The 18,045-nt window shown below is 35.7% G+C and overlaps 1 protein-coding gene across 7 annotated transcripts in view; it reads left to right on the forward strand.

Moving 5' to 3' along the window:
• Window positions 1-18,045, forward strand: part of RELCH (RAB11 binding and LisH domain, coiled-coil and HEAT repeat containing) — an 81,556-nt gene that overhangs the window by 33,231 nt on the left and 30,280 nt on the right. For all 7 annotated transcript variants that reach the window (XR_013921847.1, XM_080339682.1, XM_080339685.1 and 4 more), the window contains exons 9-12: window positions 335-410; window positions 819-914; window positions 9,557-9,669; window positions 14,100-14,190. Coding sequence is in view for 6 of the 7 variants with exons in the window: in XM_080339682.1 (XP_080195808.1) it covers window positions 335-410; window positions 819-914; window positions 9,557-9,669; window positions 14,100-14,190 (376 nt within the window). In the remaining variant the exon portion in view is untranslated. The remainder of the gene's footprint in view (window positions 1-334; window positions 411-818; window positions 915-9,556; window positions 9,670-14,099; window positions 14,191-18,045) is intronic.

The raw sequence follows: 18,045 nt of genomic DNA on the forward strand, positions 1-18,045 counted from the left end.
TGCATAATTCTGTGCTTCCTCTTGTATTGCTAAAGCTTTGATTTCTTCATGCTTTAGTCCTATTTTTGTCTGTGCAGCAGTTTGAAAGATGTTACATTTTTCGGAACTGAAAGTAACTTCTTAATTAGGATACCCACTTTTTTTCATACTATAAACTAAGCACCATAAAAGTCAAAAATAATTTTGAACAAAACCTTCTGCAGCATTCTTCACTTAAAACATGTATTCTGAATGTCATTTTACCTAGCTGGTTAGACCAGAGTGAAAGGACTTGTTCAGTCACCTTTCTGATCTGTGCTTTTTTTTCCCCTCTCCCTTTTTGATGGTATTTCAGGAAATTGTCACCAGCTTTCCATCAAGCACTACTATCCTTCTGTCGGATGTCAGCAGACAGCCGTTTGGGATCAGAGGTATATTTCCCAGTTGACGTAAACTAGAAGATCCTTTATTCTGCATGGCAGCAATAGTTAAACAAGCAATAATTGCTTTGAAACCAGACTTGTTAACATATATGGAGAGATAGGTTTATGTGCATGAAACTTAAGAAATAAGAACATGATTTCAGATTTTAGCTTAAATATGCAACCTAGTGACAGGTGTGTAATTACTGGGAAATTTTGAACCTGTACAAGTGGATTCATGCATATGAAGTTACTGCCAGATCAAACACTTGGGACTTCATGTGTGTGAGTAAATTCAATATTTTTCTGGTAAGTGATCAGCCTACTGCAGTTCTTATTATTCCTTTGAAAGGATATTTTTCTGTTGCTGTGCTTCATTTAAAAAAAAAAAGGCAAACAAACAACTTGATTTTGTAGGTGTCTCGGATTGCAGACAGTGAAAAAAGTGTCATGTTAATGTTGGGACGCTGCCTGCCTCATATTGTTCCTAATGTGCTGCTTGCAAAGCGAGAGGTAAGGAGCCCTGAAATGTTACTTTTTCTTTCTACCAGGATGCTTTCTTGTTCATTTTGAAGATGTTATGTCTAATTTCATGAAAGTCTGTTACTTCCAATCATGTTCTTACTTTTGTGCATGCATCTCTGCTCCTAGAAAATGGTTTTACACCTCTGTCAGGTGAGTTCAGTAAACCTGCATGGTATCCTAATATTTCTTCCTTTGCTTAAAGCACCCTTTAGCATTCAGCAAGACTGTTACTGTAGGTCCGTCTGTGGTAGCACAAATGTTTCTGTTGAAGACAAGGGCTAACGTATGTTATAAAGATCAGAAGATATAAGTTCAAACATTAGATTTGTTTTATTTTATCTATCAGATTTAGTAAGGATTAATGTTCAGGTTCTTTTCCAGCATTTTGTACTTCAACAAAAAATGCATTTTACTGCCTTTCCTAGAAGCTCTTTGTATCAGCCAAGTTAAATTCATCAAAAACACTCATTCATAAGAAAATTAGAAATCATATATTTTCCTTAAATTTAAAATGAAGCTGAACAAAATTGTACGAATGTAATGTTCATTTTGAATGTAAATGATGTTTTGCATAGTCATTCATACTAAATAGCATAGGAAAAGAAGGCTGTGATTGAAAATGGAAAAAAACCACTTTATTTGTATTGCTATGTTGTAAATATTGCACGTTACCAAATGTGTAAAAAATAAAAATAAAATATGTCAAACAAAAATTCAGCAGCTTTATAGCTGACAGCGAGATAAAGGGTTTAAAGCAGCATGCCTTGTTGAGTAAGTTTTAGTCCTGTTGAGGGGACCTACAGTATGGTAAATTAGTAGTACGTTTTGCATACATTCACTTTAAGGCTTTCAATAATCCTTAAGAAATTTGTACTGATCCTATAATCTAAAATTTTATAAGATACAAGTCATTATCAGCAGTTGGCATGGTGAGTTTGAGATGTACCAGATTTTGAAAGTCTCTGTCTTTATGAAAAGTGGTTGTTTTTTTTCCTGCGGGGATAGCAGTGTTAACTGGGTGCTCTGGAAATGGTTCTGTTAATAGTCTTTCAGAATAATTCTGTAAATGTTCCTGGATCAGTGCTTAATTTCTGATTTCTTATTTGTTCCTTTCCTTCCCTCTGCTTGGCAGGATGTGGTATTTTTGCTTCTTTTCACAGCTTGTAGCGTAATCTGTGTAACGCATTTAATATTTTTGTGACCTTTTAGGCTATTTCCTACTTATTTTGTTTTACAGGTGAAGTTACATTTAGTTACATGTATATTTGCCTTAAATGAATCAACTGTTTCAATTTGATAGAAAAAGCCACAAGTGAGAATTGCGTAACTGGATTGCATGGGATACTCAGCATTCTGTGAATTGCAATTTGCTTTAAAAATAGGTTTTCTCAGTTGCCACCCATTGCTTATAACTATTCTAATGTTCTTTCAGATGTAATCATGGAATTTGAAGGAAAATTTGGGTAGACCATCTGTTAGTATTCATTAATATCAGTATTACAAAAAGCTAACCTACTAATTAGACTCTCTTCACCAAGGTCCAACTTTGGATGTTGTCCAAAAACAACCTTATCATGAGACAGTCTTAGCACAATTTTACAGAGAAGAGGTATGAAAATATACCAAAAGATCACTAATTTCAGAAAGATTCTTAACAGGTTCGGGTTATAAGGCAAAGTGATCACCAGTCTTCTCTGAAAAGATACAGTGGTATTATTTAGATCTTACACTGTCAGTGTGTTAGACATGAGAATTAAACACAATTTTGTGATGACTCCCTGAAGTTCCTATTGTTCTTTAAGCATCCATCATTTTGAAACTGGTTGCAAAATCTTGAACTGAAAATGTTGTGCTATACATTTTCATTTTGGAGAAACTGGGTCTGTGGAGGTTGCCAGTCTTTCAGTAGGTGTTGTCCTTAACCAGAGATGCAGAAGCCATTTCACCAATGCTTTTAACTTCCTTAAGGTCAGTAGCAGCCTGCCTGACTTGGTGATAAGTTGTCCAGTAAATACTACACTTGGCAGCTGAGCAACCAGTTATGTTATTTTTGTGTATTGATGCAGCTTTAATTGTCCTTCAATGTCTGTAGTTTACATTCCGACAGAAGATAAGAAAGAAGGAAAAATGCAGTATTGAGTACACTGGCTGAGATATCATTTTAGTTGTTTCCGAAAGAGCAGTTCAACTGGGTAAAATCAGTAACGCATAATATAGGATAATTGCCTGAAAGCAGTTCTTAATCATTAAAATTCCATGTATCAACATATAAATGTAATTTAGTTTTTATCCTAAGTGTTTAATTTATCCTAACTGCTTGAAAACATGTATGTCAGTGTTTAGATTTGTATGTGAATGCATTCACAAACAAAGGAGATACTGCAAGTCAAATAGTAATTAGAATGAAAAGTAACAAAATGCTAAAAGCCTAGTCTTAGGAAAAAAAAACCAAAAACAACAAACAAAGAAACAAAACCCAACCAAACAAAACAAAACACACAAAAAAACCACCACCACCACCACCAAAACAATACACCTTTGGCTGGATGTGCGGTCTGTGTGTTTACCACTTTAAATCTTAAATGTGTTTTAGTGTAAAGAAAAAAGAATCTGCCACTTTCTATTCATCAAGAGGTATACAATAAAAAGATTCCTTCGGCTATACTGTAATTAGAGAAAAGCAATCTTTAAAAAAATTGTGATAACTAATCAGTGCAATACTGATTTCTTATCCTTCATGAGACGTAAAAGTTAATATCATTTGTCAAGTAAAGGAGTAACCTTCTTTGTATTTACAACTTCCATGCTCTGCAGCTATGTATTCCTTTAGCAGAGTTTGGGCCAGAATAAACTCTTTGTTTAATACCAGGATCTTGTTACTCTTGTTCTTAATCAAGAAACATTTTTTCTTAATTATTTGTTCCTTTCATCTCCCCTACTGTTTTGAGGTTAGTTTCTGTAACTTTATTTTGTGTTATGCAAACTTAAAATCATTATAGTAATGGTTTATTAAATCTGCATCACTACATTTTTATACTGATGAACTGTTTACTTATATAGAGTAAAATATGTTAAGAATAGAGTATTGCTTTTATTTCTTTGTAAAGCTGAAGCAAAGATAATGCTGAATCTGCAGACTCTGAATGGATGCAATTCTTGACTGTGCTAGAAGAAAATAACGCAGTAGATTTAGAATTGTCCATGTTATCATGTAGTAATTACACACAGACTTCAACAAGGCACTTTCATTCTCTGACATGTTTGGTAGGTGGCTGTCTCTTAGAACACAGTAGAGCTGAATATCTTATTACAGATTTTCATTTAAGTCTTACACTTTAAAAGCCATAAAATACTGGCTTTGTTAAAAAAATTAATATCCTGTCAGAGCTTGGCAGGGTATTTAAGTGGCTGTGTCAAGCAGATGTCATTCTGGCTGGATATGGATAAAGGTATAGAAGTTTAAGTTTCTGGGCATGAAAATTGTCAGCCATCAGATCTTCTAAATGGCTGTTTCTATTTCACAGAATAGGGGAGAATAGAAAAATTTAAACGAACAATCAAAATAATTTGTTACTCTGTAAAACTCAGCACACAGTAGGCTTCTATAGATCGCGTTTCTGAAAAATAGAGATACTGTTGACCACAGCCTGTTTGGTGCTGCTTTTCTGGTCTGCATGGGGTCTTGGTTTGGAGTTGGGGGGGGAGGTTTTTTGGGGGATGGGTTCCCCCACACACATAAGAGAGACATAACTCATTTTTAATTTAAGTCCTTCAGTTGCCTTCTCTGCATATGAGTGACTAATGTAGTTTTCTTAGAGTGAAACAGCTCAGTCTCATAGAGTATCCTTTTCGTCTCTAGCCTGAAAGCTGATGTCTTCCAACACCATGCCTTATAACATGTTCCGTGCATGCAAGGAGTTGAATTCAGTGTTTATGAACTGAATTGCCAATTGGTACTAGTTTCGTCACATTAGGCTTATATGCAGGTTTCCAAATACATACAAACAAAGATGTACTAAGTTTTCTTCACACCCCTGTCTGCATCGATTCTTTAGTCAAAGCATCCCTTTGGGATCTACAAGAGGCTTAACTTGGATCCTGGAATAATAGTCTCATCCCATGAAATGTAATTAGAGTTGTAATTTTAATATTAATAAGCTGAGTAGCACAAAGTTCGGAGTCGTGTATTAATCCTATGATTAAATTTTTTTTCATTTGTTAGTACCTGCAGCTGTTTCAGTTGCTGCAAGTAAGTTTTTATTTTATTTACTGGTTGTCAGAGGCTAATTTACAGAAGAATTTTAAGATAATATTCATTCACAATATAAGCATTGACTATTAGAGAAGATTAAAAGAAACACATTTACAAACTTGATCATAATGTCATTCTGCTGTATACATTATGTTGCCACCTGTTTGCCATATTATTACATTAATATTTGAAATTAAAAAAAAATACTATCCAAGCTATTGAAGTAACCAATCTTGACATTTAACACTAATTAAATTCATTCTTTGAGATAATTATTTTCCTTATGAACACTCCAACAAAAAGACTCTAATTAGTGGGAAAAGCTAAGACATAGAAGACTTTTGTCACAATGTTAAACAAAAAAATTTTAATGAAGGCGACAATACAGATAGAAAATTCCTCTCTACCTTGTAGGGAAATTATCAGCAAAATAAACAAATGCTTGTTATAGGATGCATTTTTAAAAACTTCAAACTTTAATATTTTGTTTTAATAGTTTTAATACATAGGAGGAACTGTTTTGTATATAGTTGAGGGGATACTGGTTACCATTCAAAAGCCACCCTCTTTTGACCACAGTGGCACAGCTGCTTCATACACCAGCATGAACATTGCTGTTATTGAGATCTTGAATCAGTGCAACTAGCAAATCCTGTTCAAAGATAACCGAACATGTTGCTGTAAGTTAGAGAGAAGTGGTACAAAGGTGCTACGGTGAAAAATATGTGAGTGTTTCTCTGGAGGGGCTTCCATGGACAGTTATGCAGGGGTGAAACAGAGAAGATGGGCCATTGCAGTTCCACTGTGCAATGCATTAGGTCAGCTTCATAGCATTTGTCCATCATTTACCTGTATGTAACTTACCTTACAGTAAAAAACAAAATGACATTTTCTTCTCTCTACATCTGGGTAGCTCACAGGTATAACCTGCCTTGGATACGAACTTACCTTTTCAGTATTGGAGGCAAGACCTCTGACAGAGGATGTTTTATTTCATCGAGTTGCATGTGCTGACAGTGTTACGATGTCAGTCTGCTTGGTATCTAATGGGAAAACAGTATCATAGTTCTGAAAGTCACTCTTCTTGGTATAGTTGACTAACACCAACATGAACTATTCAGTTTTCCTGAGTCAGAAGAAAAAGGGAAAAGAGAGACTTCAGAATGAACAGGACATTCAGGAAGGATCCCAAATTAAATAGGAGTGTTATTGGGTTTTTTTGTTTGTTTGTTTTTAATACTTTTAAATTTATTTTCTTGCTTTATGACAGTCAGCACAAGTGGTATTCCTTCCCAAGGAAGGCAGAGTGTTTCAAATAGCACTGGAAGTCCTCTCCTTGATTATTAATAATTATATACAGTGTCTGTAACAGTGTTATATAAACTTTCTTCTTTAATTTAAACAGCCAAATGCTGATATTATTTTGTCTTATTGGAAAATGTACCACTTTCTACAGCACTCTTCTGATGTTTTGAGAATAATAAATCTGAGATTTATTAAACAAGTTTACACCTAAGGCATGGTCCTTAGTGACAGGAAGGAGTGAACTCGAACCTGCCCATAGGTTGTTTTTTGTTCTTAATCATCCTCAATATTCTGAGAAGAATTTGTCCCCATTTAAGTCTTTGGGAGACTTCACTTGACCTGTTTTTTCCATCTATGAGAGTAGGTTTGTTCTTGTCCCATAGAAAGTCCCTTTTGCCTCCAGTTTTACCTTCCTGTCCATTAAGTTTATAGGGAACACATAAAAGACTGTTCAAGACTTCTCACTGTTTCTCCACTCCCCTTGATAGAAGGAACTGTAGAAGCACTGATGCAGCGATGCAGAGAACGCTCTCTTCTCCCATAGTATGCATGAAAGAATGTGACCAGTGGACAAGAAAATACAGCTAATTCCATCAGCTAGAATAACCAGCTTTCTGCAAGGTAAAGAACCAGCCTTGTATCTGCCCCCTATCAGTGGTATAGGGTTACTCATTAGCCTTTCACACACAACTAGTAGTATCTAGGTGAATATTTGGAGGTGTTTTTCTTCCATGCAGACTCAGCAGGAAAAAGACAACTTTGTTTACTTCCTTCAATTTGAAAAGAAGCTTTGAAAAAATAAATAAAGCTTATGGCACTGCTTTGAAATCAAGTAGTAGTTCCGAGTGAGCAGGTGAGATTTTTGAGTAGATACTTGAACATGCTAGGAAAATGAAGCCTGGGTGATGGTTTCAACAAATGAAACAAAAACCCCATATCATAAAAATGTACGTGTCCCATTTCATGGGTTATATTCTTTAAAAAAAAAAAAAAAATTCATCATAAAGAGTACTTAAGAATAATTGCAAGAGCAATTGGGTAATGTGAACTTAACATAGGTTTCAGAAAGTTAGATATCAGTAAAGTAACACAATGAATTTTTTTTAATTTAAAGGTTTTTCTATGACCTGTATTCTTCATGGTGAAGTTAGTAATTATGTCCTGTATCTACAAATTGCAATCTGGTTTCCTTTTTAAAAGATCTTAGCCTAATGTGTAAGTAAGTGTTATTTAGAGTGGCAGGGGGGGTTATTTTTATAATATCTTTTCAAATCTTTTTGTTAAAACAGTGTTTGCAGGAGAGAAAATGCTTCTGTGAAGTACAAAAAAAATGTTAACTAGGTTAAGCCCTCAGGCTTCTCAGAACTTTAAATATGCAAAAACTGAATGTTAAGTATGCAAAAAATAAAAACAAACATGCGATTTCTAGAGGAGAAGTAGCTTCCAGCTGCAGAAAGTTATTTATGCTATATCATTCTTAAGGTTTCTTTTATACAGTTTTTTCAGTTCACATTATTTTGTATTGTGCTACACCTATTTAAAAACAAACCTAAGAGCTGTCTCACCTTAAAATATTAAGAACTGGAATTGTCTGAAGTGTTTGAATTTATTTCTTATTTGTCCTTCTGTACTTTCAGATTTTTGAAGCAGTGGTTAGGGTATTTCCACATTCATACCTCTGTCTCGTCATAAATTCCCTAATCTGTACTATAATTGGGTTAAATATTGCTAAAACATCTTCTAGAATGTTCAAATACATTTTAGGATGTGTCTTGGCATCTTCAGGGGGGAAAAATAGCAGGCTGAGTAGAATTCCTGTAAAATGCGAACAAAAGCTTATCTGGAGTTGACTAGCTTAGGCAATGCTCTAAAATGTTTTTTCCACATGGCCACCTTGTTTAATAGGCTTATTCTCAAGAACATCATGAATCGGTCACTTGAAATGTCTGAAGAAGAAATTAGCACCTCCCTGCAAAGTTATATGTAATAACTATAGATTTTTCCAGGTTTTGTGTAATCTTTCCTAGAAACTTCAGAAGTTTCCCACTGTCATCTGCTTGTCATGGCTTACTAATTCACAAAAAGCTTGTCTGTTGAAAGTGTCTCAAAAGTTAAGCAGTAGATGGAAGTCTCCAGGCTACTCGCCCATGTTTTCCCTGCAGACACCTGGTTTTGTCGTCTTCTTTCCCCCCAGCCTCCCACTGTGATGTTTCTATCTGTCAGATATTAAATCATCTAGAATTTATGTGGCTTCCAAATTGGAGTATAGTCTCAAATCAATAAAGTCAAGGAAAGGGACTTCCAGTCCATGTTTTAGAAACATTTGTTTCTTCTGGGAATGAATACCATGAGTTTTGAAGGCATATTTAGAAAGAGGGTCTTCACTGTTATTAACAGCATTACATTTTCTTTCAGTTAATGTTTTGCAGAGTATTTTCTTGGTAAGTGTGTTCATTAGGGGAATTGAATTGCTCTGAAAAGAAAATTCAGCTTCAGATGTTGCCTTTTTAGTGGGGACGGGGGGAGGGGAACTCCCACAACTTTAAATAGATCATGTAGTTCTCAGTCAACACAAAATCTCTTTGTCTGCAGTCACCTTTACCAATATATGTTTATCAGTGCTTATTCAAACTTGTGCATAAAACTGTGTGCACACTCAGTTGGAAATGTTCATCTTTAACTTCATGGTATCAGAACTAGCTTTTTCTGTAGGAGCTTTTTTCCATAGTTGTCTGTGAAGCTGACTTCAGTTGAGCAGGTAGGGCATAAAATGTAAACTGATTGTCCTCTAATGCTGTTTACGGGTGATCTGCTATGTTAATTGTCATGTTTGCGGAGCTTTTTATTTTGTGTGCCGATTCACCCATGACCTTTCCTAGCAGGAAAATAATTCTAACTTTTGTAGACCTTCACTTTTTTCAGGTCACTTAATACGAGATCAAGACTCTAAAACATCTTCTCTGTTTTGATGTTATGTTGCTAGATTTCTCTTCTTAGTTTCTTTTGCTATTAATGAATATTTGTCCAAAGCATTTTTACTTTATTTGGTTTTCCCCTACCCACAACTTTTTAGGAATTGATCCCACTCATACTGTGTACAGCCTGCCTCCATCCCGAACCCAAAGAGAGAGATCAGCTTCTACACATACTGTTCAATTTGATCAAACGACCAGATGATGAGCAAAGGTGTGTTTGCGTTTATGTGTTGCGGGACAAGAAGGAACTTTTTTGCTTTGTCAAAGAAGCAGAACTAATAGCAACTGGGTATTACTGGATTATTTTAAGCAAGTTACACTTAAGCTGATATTTTGCTGATCTAATGTTGACTAATTTCTGTGGACTTCAGGGCTTTCCATTTTCACAACCTGCACTTCTAGTTACTGAAATGTAAGAATGTGCTTGTTAAGCTGCGCAGCATTTCAGTTCCTTTTTTGTTTAAAAATGAACTGAAACGCTTTGTTAAAATGAGCTGTAAGATCATAATTCTTAGCAGTGGTTGATATAGAAATCAAGTCAGCTTTTCTAAACATCTGTCTTACTGTGTCGTAGTGATCTGTACATTTTTAAGTTAATTGCCATGTTTAGTTGGGGAAAATACCATGAGAAGACAGTGCTCTTTCTACTTATGGTTCAGTACTACGGTAGCAATAAGAAATTCATAAGACTGAAGCAGTGATTTAGTCCTGACAAGTGTTAAGAGCTTTGTTTAATTTTGGTTAAGACTTTGAAGCAAAGTATCCTTTTACATTGTTTTATAAATTTAGTTATTCCTTAGTACTCAGGAAGCATGACTTTGTACTTATCTTGATAAGAATATCCTTAAGGTTGAAAGACAGTACGCTAGCTAGTGTGTTTCCTTCTCTAACTGTGGATTTTTCATAATTGATCTGTAGCTCTTCATTGCTTTCATTAGTGATGTTTTGTAAAGCATCTGTATCTATTGTTGCATTATTCTTTCTTCAGACAAAATAGGTTTTATTAAATAGTTGGAAAGCATTTCTTTTGAAGATTCTCTAAAACTGAAGTGTTCTGCTATCTTTTTAAGTTTTTCCTATGGTAAAATTTAGAGAAGAGGTACAATTGAAAGAGGTGGCTTTGGAAATGAAAAGTGCATGAATAAATAAAAGCAAATTGTAGCACAGTAGCACCGTGCAGATTCGAGTTACAACAAGATGCAGTCCTTTTCTACTTCAGATTCATTAGAAATCTGCTTCTGAAAAGGCTGTCATTGTCAAAATGTTTTGAATGTCCCATGCAGATTGAGAAGGTAAAATTATTTTGTGGATAATGGGGGAAGGAAGGTACATCTCACTTGTAGTCCTTTGGAGTTAATTAATCACGGGATTCGTGGCCTATTGAGTAGATTTTTCAGATGCCTGTTTAGCTGCAGTTATTCTTTTCCAGCAGCTAAGAAAGAATAAAATCCAAGCTTTTTTTGTCCTTGAATTTGATAATTCTTTATTGTGAGTTAATTATTTATATCTAAAAATAACTTGCATCAAAAATTTGGGAAGTACATGCTGCTGTGATCTCCAGGACAAAATGTATATACATCATATACATTTACATACATAAAAATCATAGTCTGTTTTAAAATTGCCATAAAACCTGACTGAAGAATAAGTAAAATTCCACCAAATAAAAGACATTCTGATTGCAAATTAAATAGAAAATACTTATTCAGAATTTCAGTTGGTATTTAATACTTATATAATACACTTCCACACAAATATATATGCTTGTTTTTTATCTAAAGTTTAAATAATATCTTAGCAGTCTTGTGCGATATGAAGTAAGCAAAGACTTTCAGGCTTACTCTCCAGAACAATGGTATTAATTATCTCATATCTTATTTGTTTACCTTCTGCTATACTGTACATGCCTACATTATTCATTAAAGTAGCAGGTGATAAGTTGACTTTTAAAATTTGTAAAATGCATGAGACTGAAATATGACGTTGCATTTCTAATAAGGAACCCATTAAAATAACTCTTTAAATATTTGACCTTGTACAGTATGTTAAAAATTATGCCAAGAGCCCATATTATACTTATTGCCCATGTGAGAAGCTTTTTGGTGCATGCTTATATAGCATATTGCCATAGTCTTGTATACTAACATTTTTAACAAGGCCACTTTTATCCTCAAGGCTTTGCTTATTAATATACTATTCAGATTTTCAAAATGTCTATGGAATTCTCTTCTGCAAGGGAACAAATATATGTTAGCTTTACTTAAACTTCTTTTTGGACAATTATGTTGGTTTTGGAAGCTAAAGAGCCATGAAAAAGTCAGATTAATGTTGTAGTCCTTTAGTTCAAAAAGTGAACTCTTGGAGATTTCCAAGTAATGTACCCAGAAGCAGCACTCTTAATGAAAAGAGGCTAAACTACATTAAGCTTTAGTGTATCTAGTATGACTTTTCATGGGTCATATGATACTACTTACAGAGCACACATAATTTGCTTACATGTTAAGGAAAACTTGAGTAAGTTTTTAATGTAACCTTTAGGAGCAAGTAAAGAACCTTGAATTGTGTATTATAAGATTGAATTGCTTACCATTGCATACGGTCACTTTCTAAAACATCTAGAAAGATTTTAGAAGTATTAAATTATGTCTATTCTACTTGATAACTTCTGCCTTGTTCCGCTAGTCTGATTCTTGATTTCACTTTGCTTTCAGTACAGATGAAGCAAACTAGTGATGAGACCTTGCAACCTTTCCCTCACTGAAATATTCACTGTTGTCATATATAAGATGTTTATATTAAAATATTAAAAACCACTATTTTTAATATTTTTACAGTATCTTAAAGCACCCTACTGTGTAGGCAAGGCACAAGGAAACCAGAATTAATATTTAGGTTTCATGCAACTCTTTTGAGAAGGTTTGTTTCAAAAAAAAAATAAATAAATAAAAAGGTTTTTCCATTTCTAATCCAGAAAATGTCAAATGTTTACTGTGTTCTGCTATTTGCTTTTTAAACATATTTTTAAAGTATATTCTGTTGCCCAGTTCTGTGATGAGGTGCAGCATGTACAATCAAAGACAGACATTTGAATAACTGGTTTGTTGGTTGTAGAACTCAGAATTGCCACAGGCTTTTGTCTCCATATTGCTATCACATATCAGCTGTTGACTTCTTGAGTCTTATCTAACATTGCATTTTTTTTTTTCTCCCAATCTTTTAACCTTGGTCAAAGGTCTAGTTCTCTGCATGTGGTAGAGACGAGAGGAAAAATAATAATTTTTAAAAACAACAACAACAAAAAAAACCACTAAAGATCTTGCTCTGATTGTTGGCCTAAAGAATGCTAGGAAAAAATATTTTTTAATAGACTATTTCTCCTTGAAGGGATTCTGAAAGTGAATGAGTGGGGTTTTTTATTTTTTTTTAGTATATTGTATAATTGGTTAAGAAATAACCAGCAGAATCTCTGCCTTTCAACCTTAAGGGCATACTGTTAGCTGCAGTAAATATTTCGAAGTTTAGACATGACACTGAAAGGGTAACTAATTCTGGCTTACTTTCCACAAAGTAACAATGAACAAATTCTCAGTGATGTCTTAATCTTACTGTGGAGGGGATCAAATGAGTGTCTCATGTCCACGCATTATCATTTGAAAATGGTTATTTGAGTGTTGAGATAGGCACTAAAAATAAATAGAACTGTTGAACAGCCTGCGGAGTTGCTATCAGTCCAATCCAATGGACAGGAAAAATAGGTAGAAGTAAAAAATCTTAGCAAGATTAACACTCATTAAATAAACATTAAAATATCACAAATGACAGTTAAGTACAATTTTACTGAAATTTCAAATATATCTCTGTGCCTGTGAAATTAGTGAAACAACAGTGATTTCTTGTAAACTTCGAGGAATGTTAAAAAATGGAGGAATATAAATACAAGTGACTCAGGTGGTCATAGATACTACAGACTGGCTAATTGCTTCCCTTTTGTAATGGGCTTTAGAAGGTTTCTGACAAGAGTAAAGTCCACTATTTTGGGATAAATGACAAAAACTTGCACGTTAGAATGTTGCAAAACCATGTCATAAAAGAATTAAGTTACTTGCTTTGAAAGAAGTTCATTAAATCTCAGAAATGCTTCTAACTAAAAGCAGTACGTGTACTTGACTAAAATGCTGATATTATGATAGTGCTAAGTAGTTTAGATCCTTTTACTGCATGATAAATCATAGTGTTTAGTAATAAGAACTAATGAGAGTTTTAGGCAGAGATTCCCGATCTCCGACATTAGGGAATCACAGATGTTCAAATCAGAGATTCTCAGGTTCTGGTTCTTGGAATTTGGGATCTGCAGGTTTCTGAAAGAGGCATATTAAATAGAAAACAAAACAGAATCATAGAATAGTTTGGGTTGGAAGGGCCCTTTAAAGGTCATCTAGTCCAACCACCCCTTGTAACAAGCAGGGGCGATAGTGGCTTTCAGTATAAGATTTAGCCTTTAAGTGAATGTTTATGGGTGAGATTTTGACTGTAGACAATCACCTGTTGCCTGACATAATCTGCATTTCTTAACTTAAAGAATATCATCTATATATTATAGAACTTTGTCAACAGATTAAAGTTTTAAATTTATGTTTTCAGACAGATGATACTGACTGGGTGTGTGGCATTTGCCCGACACGTTGGACCAACACGTGTAGAAGCTGAGCTTTTACCACAGTGTTGGGAACAGGTAACTGATTATTTTGTGCTTTATACTGGAAAATTAGCTAAAAAATCCTAAATGTTGACTTTTATTTGTTTGAAGGGGAGATTGTTTTGGTTTTGTTTTTCAATGAATGACAATTCAAAATATTTTTCAGAAAGATATTTTGATGTTCTTTGTCCTCATTATATATACTCTTATATAACATTAAAAAGACCTCATAAGCAGAAAATTTGTCAACGACTATCCAAATGTTCTAGTTCCTGCGTATGTTTGTTGTATTGAAATGTAGATATGCACACATTCTTCATCAGTGTTGCCTAACCTGTTACCGGGTAGATGCCTTTATAATTTGTACTGTAATTTTCAGACTGTTGGAAATCCATTTTCATTCGAAGATTTGATTTGATGATTTTTATATTGTATTAAGTCCCTGGAGCTGTGTCCATACTTCAGCTAGGTTAAATTCTTAAACAGAAAATCAAAGTTCAAAGAAGTCAGAAATAAGTCCCCTGTAGACGGGCACAATTTTACACCTGTAAGATCAGCCTGAAGTTTATATGTGACTGCTAGAACCACAGTGACCTTTTTCCACAGATATTCTAAATTAGAAGAAGTAGCTGAACAACCAAACTGAAATGCTCTTACTGTTTCATCTAAGGCATAGAAATAGAACAACATGAGTTCAGGTGAAAATGCATGCTATTTTCCTACCATAATGAAGAAAAGGGAGTTCATTGTTGCCTAAAAGACAGTGAATAACTAAGCCGTGACAGAGTGGTAATGCTTGCACGGTATTCCTGGTCTGATAATTACCTACTGTTTCTTACATAATGCAGCCATCTGTATTTCACAATGAAGTCCAGGCTTTAATAGTCTTAATGCTTTCTGATAGTAGAAGTAAACGTTATGTGCAGCATTTCTGCTTATATGTGTGACTGATGTATCTGTTGATTAAATGAAGGACTTCTGTTAATAGTAGTTGAACACAAAATATTAGTGTTCAAAAGAAGCAGCCTCACCTCAGCAAGAGCACAACTTCATCATACCAGTTTCTTGCTAATTGCTGATGCAAAAGAGAAACCAGTCCAACTGCAACAGTACCAGTATATCAGGCTGGCAAGCCATATGTCATCATGCATTTATTTAATGCAGTTTGCCAGACTTTATTTGCAGTACTGAAACTAGGTCATTATTTTCTCTGGCAAAATACCAGCTGAATCTCATTGTCACAAGACAGAGTTTGTAAAAGGAACTCAAAAATAGACATAATTTTCTACTGTTTCTCAGTAGATGCTTTAATCATGAAAGCATTCATGCAGTTGGTCTCCAGCCAAAATCTATTTACAGTTGCAAAGGACCGGACCCTCAGAAGGTTCAGCATTTTCATCCACATATTCTGGAGCTAAGTGTTATCAGGCTAGTCTTTGTGATCTTTCTATCTGCTTCTCACAGGTAGAATTTGATGGCTGGCTCATATGAATTTAGATCAAGGCTCTGTGAATGCTAGAAGTTCCCTCAGAAGTAGTGACCAGTTAACTGGCTTCCAAAATCGTCCCTCTGCTTAATAAAGACAAAAGGAAAAGAAATGGTTATAAACATTTTACAGTTATGTTTCAGCTTGCAAGGGCTAATAATCTTCCCTGAACATAAACCTTGTGGAAATTTGAGCCTGTCTTCTTCCAATGTGTCTTGGCAATATCAGGGGTGATATTTATATTGCCTTGCCAGTCCACCTAAAACCAGTTCAAACTAGTCTTTGCTGTTTCCCTCTGGTAGACAGAGCTCCAGAAGACAGAGTCCCTCCCTATTACCAGTAGGGAATTTACATTTGGAAAGACAGCAGATAAGTCAAAAGATACTATAGGTATTAAAGCAGCCTGTTGTATGCCCATAATGTTTCTCATCTATGAAATCTCTATACTTCAAAAAAACATTACAGGTGCCTTTTTGATGAATACATGTCTTCATCTGTAGTTTCTCCTAAACCAGTAGAATTGAGAGAATCACAGAATGTCTGGAGTTGAAAGGGACCTTTGAACATATTGTCGTCCAAGCCCTCTGCTTAAAGCAGAATCAGCTAAAGCAGGTTGCTCAAGACCAAGTCCAGCCTGGTTTTGAGTATGTCTGAGACTGGAGGCTCCATAACTTCTCTGGGCAATGTGTTCCAAGGTTTGGTCACCCTCCCAGTAAAACAGAATTTCTTGTATTTCAATTTGTGTCCATTTCTTCTTGTCCTTTCATTGGGCACCTCTGTGTTCTTTACCTCTCTACAGGTAGATACAGATATTTATACATATTTATAAGATCCCTCCTGAGCTCCCTATTCTTAAGACCAAGCAATCCTAGCTCTCTCAGCCTCCCCCCACGTCAGATACACCTCTCTCTTAATCATCTTTACATCTCTGTGCTGGACTTTCTCCAATATGTCATCTCCATAGGTGGGAAGCCCAGAACTCTGTGCAGCACTCCAGATGTGGTCTTATTAGTGCTGAGCAGAGAGGAATAATCACATTCCTTGTCAGCTGGTGGTGCTTATCCTAGTGCTGCCCAGGATACCATTGGTCTTCCTTGCTGCAAGGAGCACGTTGCTAGCTCTGCTTGGTATCTGTCAGGACCTCCAGGTCCTTCTCTGCTAAGCGGCTTTCCAGCCGCTCTGTCTGTCCTGGTGCATGGGAATTACTTCTGCCCAGGTTCAGGACTTTGCGTGTCCATTACTTGAACTTCATAAAGGTGCTCTCTTCCCTTTTCTCCAGCCTGTTGAGGTGCCTCTAAGTGGCAGTACACCCATCTGGGAATATCAACCACTCCTTCCAGCTTTGTGTCATACCTGTCGGGATGCATTCTGTCTTGTCATCCAGGTCATTAATGAAGATGTTATACATCTTGGTTGTTGGCCCAGAATCAACCCTTGGAGTGCACCACGGGGGACCAGCCCCCAGCTGCAACTCCTTGAACCTGTGATTGCTTCAGCTGGTTTTACATCCACTTCACTGTCCTTACCTAGTCCAGATTTCACCAGTTTGTGAATGAGGATGTTATGGGAAACAGTGTCGAAATCTTGCTGAGTCTAGATAAACAATATTAACTGTTCTCCCCTTGTTCACTGAGCCGGTCATATCAGAAAGCTATCAGGTTGGTCATGCCTCATTCTTCCTATATAAATACATGCTGACTATTCTCAAACACCTTCTTGTCCTTCGTATGTTTGGAAATGCTGTCCAGGATTAATTGCTCCAACACCTTCCCAGGAACTGATGTGAGTCAGACTGGCCTGGATTTCACTGGATCCTCTGTCTTGCCCTTCCTGAAGATAGCAGTGACATTTGCTTGCTTCCAGTCCTCAGGAACCTCCACCATTACCACAACATTTCTTCAAGAGTGGTCTTGCAATAACATCAGCCAGCTCCCTCAGCACTCATGAGTGCATCCTCATCAGGGCCAATAGACTAGGCTATGGCCAGTTTGTTCAAATGTTTCTTAAACGGATAATTCTTGACAAAAGACAAGTCTTCCCAGTAAAGACTGAGACCAAGAAGGCAGCGAGTACCTTGGTCTTTTCCATGACAAGATGATCGTCTTACCAAGGCTATGCAATGCCTAGCAAGAGATAAAGAAATAGTCACACCACATGCATATCCTATTTTATCTATCAGGATCAAACCATCCAAATTTCCCTCTTTCCATTTTACCCTAAAATTTTTATTCACAAAGCATATGGAAACATATCACGTGTTTCGTTGTACAGTCCTTATACTGACCATTAACATTGACTCCACCAGGATGCAAACTTAGTTCCAAGGTGTCAATATTTGATTTGTAAGGCAGGATTTTCAAACAGCCTTTGAGTGGAAAGGGGAGGTGGCACAGAATCAAGAGGTT

Source organism: Nesoenas mayeri (genome assembly GCF_963082525.1).
Source record: "Nesoenas mayeri genome assembly, chromosome: 2".
Lineage (NCBI taxonomy): Eukaryota > Metazoa > Chordata > Aves > Columbiformes > Columbidae > Nesoenas > Nesoenas mayeri.